The 2,304-nt window shown below is 46.6% G+C and overlaps 1 protein-coding gene across 1 annotated transcript in view; it reads right to left on the bottom strand.

Moving 5' to 3' along the window:
• LOC104511238 (cyclin-dependent kinase 13-like) overlaps positions 1-572 on the bottom strand; it is a 3,242-nt gene extending 2,670 nt beyond the window's left edge. Inside the window, exon 1 of the mRNA XM_010153765.1 lies at positions 43-572. Coding sequence (XP_010152067.1) covers positions 43-163 — 121 coding nt within the window. The 5' untranslated portion in view covers positions 164-572. The remainder of the gene's footprint in view (positions 1-42) is intronic.
• Positions 573-2,304: the final 1,732 nt, after the last annotated feature.

The raw sequence follows: 2,304 nt of genomic DNA, 5'->3' as shown, positions 1-2,304 counted from the left end.
CGCCCAAGGTACCCGCCCGCTGGCAACCCAGACCCTCAGTACCTGCAGGCGTGTACAATGACTTGATCAGATGCGGGTAGCCGGGAGCCGGAGATTCCACGTCGTCCCGGCTGACAGACGCAGGAGTGGTGGGCTCTGGAGGCTGCCTGAGTTGTAAGGACATTTCGCTTCCCGATCCGTTTTCCTTCTCCTCCAACGCAAAATCTTTCTGTTTTGTTTGCTGAGCCTTTATTAACTGCGACAACAGAACAGCGAAGGCGCTCTGCACGGCTGCCTGGGCAGCATCGGCCTCAGCTTTAGGCTGACTCAGCTGAGCGGGGGGCGCAGGGGGCTGCGCGACGGTCGGCTGTTTGAGAGGCTCCTGTTCCGGCGGTGGTGGCGGAGGCGGTGGCTGCTGCTGTTCTGACTGTTTTTCACCTGCTGACAAAATTCCAGCAGGAAGATTTATTTTATTTAGTTGCTGCTGAGTCTCTGGGTTTACCTTAATATTCAACACTTGGGCAAACTGTGCCAAACTAACACTTGTTTTAGACTGTAGCAGGTTTAGCAGGATTGCCACTTCATTCTGGTTTAACTGCTGTCCAGTGCTTGTTTTCGCTAAAGACAAAAAAGGTGGTTTTCAGTATTATTTAGAACCGGCATATTTCAGAAACTCAAAAGCAAGACTAATCTAGCACGGCTGACACAACTGGCAAAGCACGGCTTTGGACAACACAGAAAGGGAATGCTTTTATGGATCAATGGCCTTTGGGGGAGTATCTCTGGGAAACGGAATGGCAAGATCCCACATAACGCAAGCGACTCCCAAGGGGTGCGCACACACACTTGGACAGATGAGGAACATCCACGCTGCAGCTCAATTTTCCACTCTACAACTGAGATGGAGCTTAAGGCCACCTGCTTTAGGCAGCTGCAAGATTTCCAATCCCCAGAAAATTTCCTCTCTTTGACATATCACATCCCTCTGTTAAAAAGGGGCCATCTGCAAAATGCATTCCCAGCCATATTCCGGCCCCTTCCGATTCGGCATCTGGATTCTAACACCTGCCCAAGTGCCCGGGCTCTAGGTGACCCAGAAGCTTGCACAAGCAAGTGCGGAGTTTGAAGGACACCAAGTCAGTCACTGAAGAGCAGGAAAAGGCAGGTTTGTGATTCCTCCAGTGAAATGGAGTTTCAAAGAAGAGGAGATGATGATGATGCAGGGGAACGTGAATAAGCAAGTCAGAATATCAAAGTAGTTTCTTAGTTTCAAACACCCATTGTGGTAGTTTATTTTGAAAGGAGAAGTGAAACAGCCTGGATTTCAACACGCCCTGTGAGTAGATGACTCAGAAAGCAGCCAAAAATTAGAAAAATGAGCGTGTGTGCCTGCTGGCAGAGCCCGGATTTTTCTAACCCGGTTCAACCCAAACAGATTCTGCCCTATCCTATCCCTGCCATTCTGCCAATTCATCAATGTATTAATTCACAGCAGACTCAAAGCCACACCCGAAAATGGTCACACGCACAAAAATATTAGTTGCCTTGTAAGATGAAGAGGAGCACAGCTGGAAAGTACTGCAAACCCCACTACCCTACTTATGGATGTGCACCAGGATACAAGCACTTGGAAGCTACTCAGGCAGGATCCAGGGACTGCAATGATGTTATATATTTATATAAATATAAATGTAAAACCACTTTTATTTGGCAATACAGAAAAAAAACCCATAATTTTTCTTGCCTGGCTCTCACTCATATGTCATGCCTAACAGCTGATTTGGTAACATCTGAGCATGGTATGCTCAACACTTGAACTTCTCTCAGACTTTCAAGTGAAAATTCAGCAGAAAGATGCAAAACAGGGAAACCGATCTATGTATTCCATACTCTTTGTTTAGTTTTGAGTCTGTTCCAAGAGGAAACTGTACTCTGGACAACCTGGTAGTTTCAACCAGGACAGAATCATTGAGCCCTACACAGCTCCTGCTAAACCATAAGATGCAGTAACAAGGGGTCCTGCTCATGAATCAAAACATTAGCAATTGATCCGAGGTGTTCTTAACCTTGTCTTTTGGGGTGCTAAAAAGCAAATGCAACAGTTTTGAGGCATGCATTTGTACATGGAGGTCTCTAGGGTGCCTTGTTGATGAGGCTGCCTAAGCTGCATTACAGCTTCCAGAAGTATTTTGCTTAATCCAGAAAACACCTCTCTGCTGAAGTATGCACCGCTGAAAATGAACGTCTTCTACCCAGACACATTGTTCTGTGTACATATGGGCAGAGAGCAATACAGGTCTGAATGATTCCTTCTCTATTTAGCTT

This window comes from Eurypyga helias, unplaced genomic scaffold (assembly GCF_000690775.1).
Source record: "Eurypyga helias isolate BGI_N326 unplaced genomic scaffold, ASM69077v1 scaffold42236, whole genome shotgun sequence".
Classification (NCBI taxonomy): Eukaryota; Metazoa; Chordata; class Aves; order Eurypygiformes; family Eurypygidae; genus Eurypyga; species Eurypyga helias.
The sequence above is the reverse complement of the archived record's forward strand: the minus strand, read 5'-3'. Positions and strand labels throughout refer to the sequence as shown.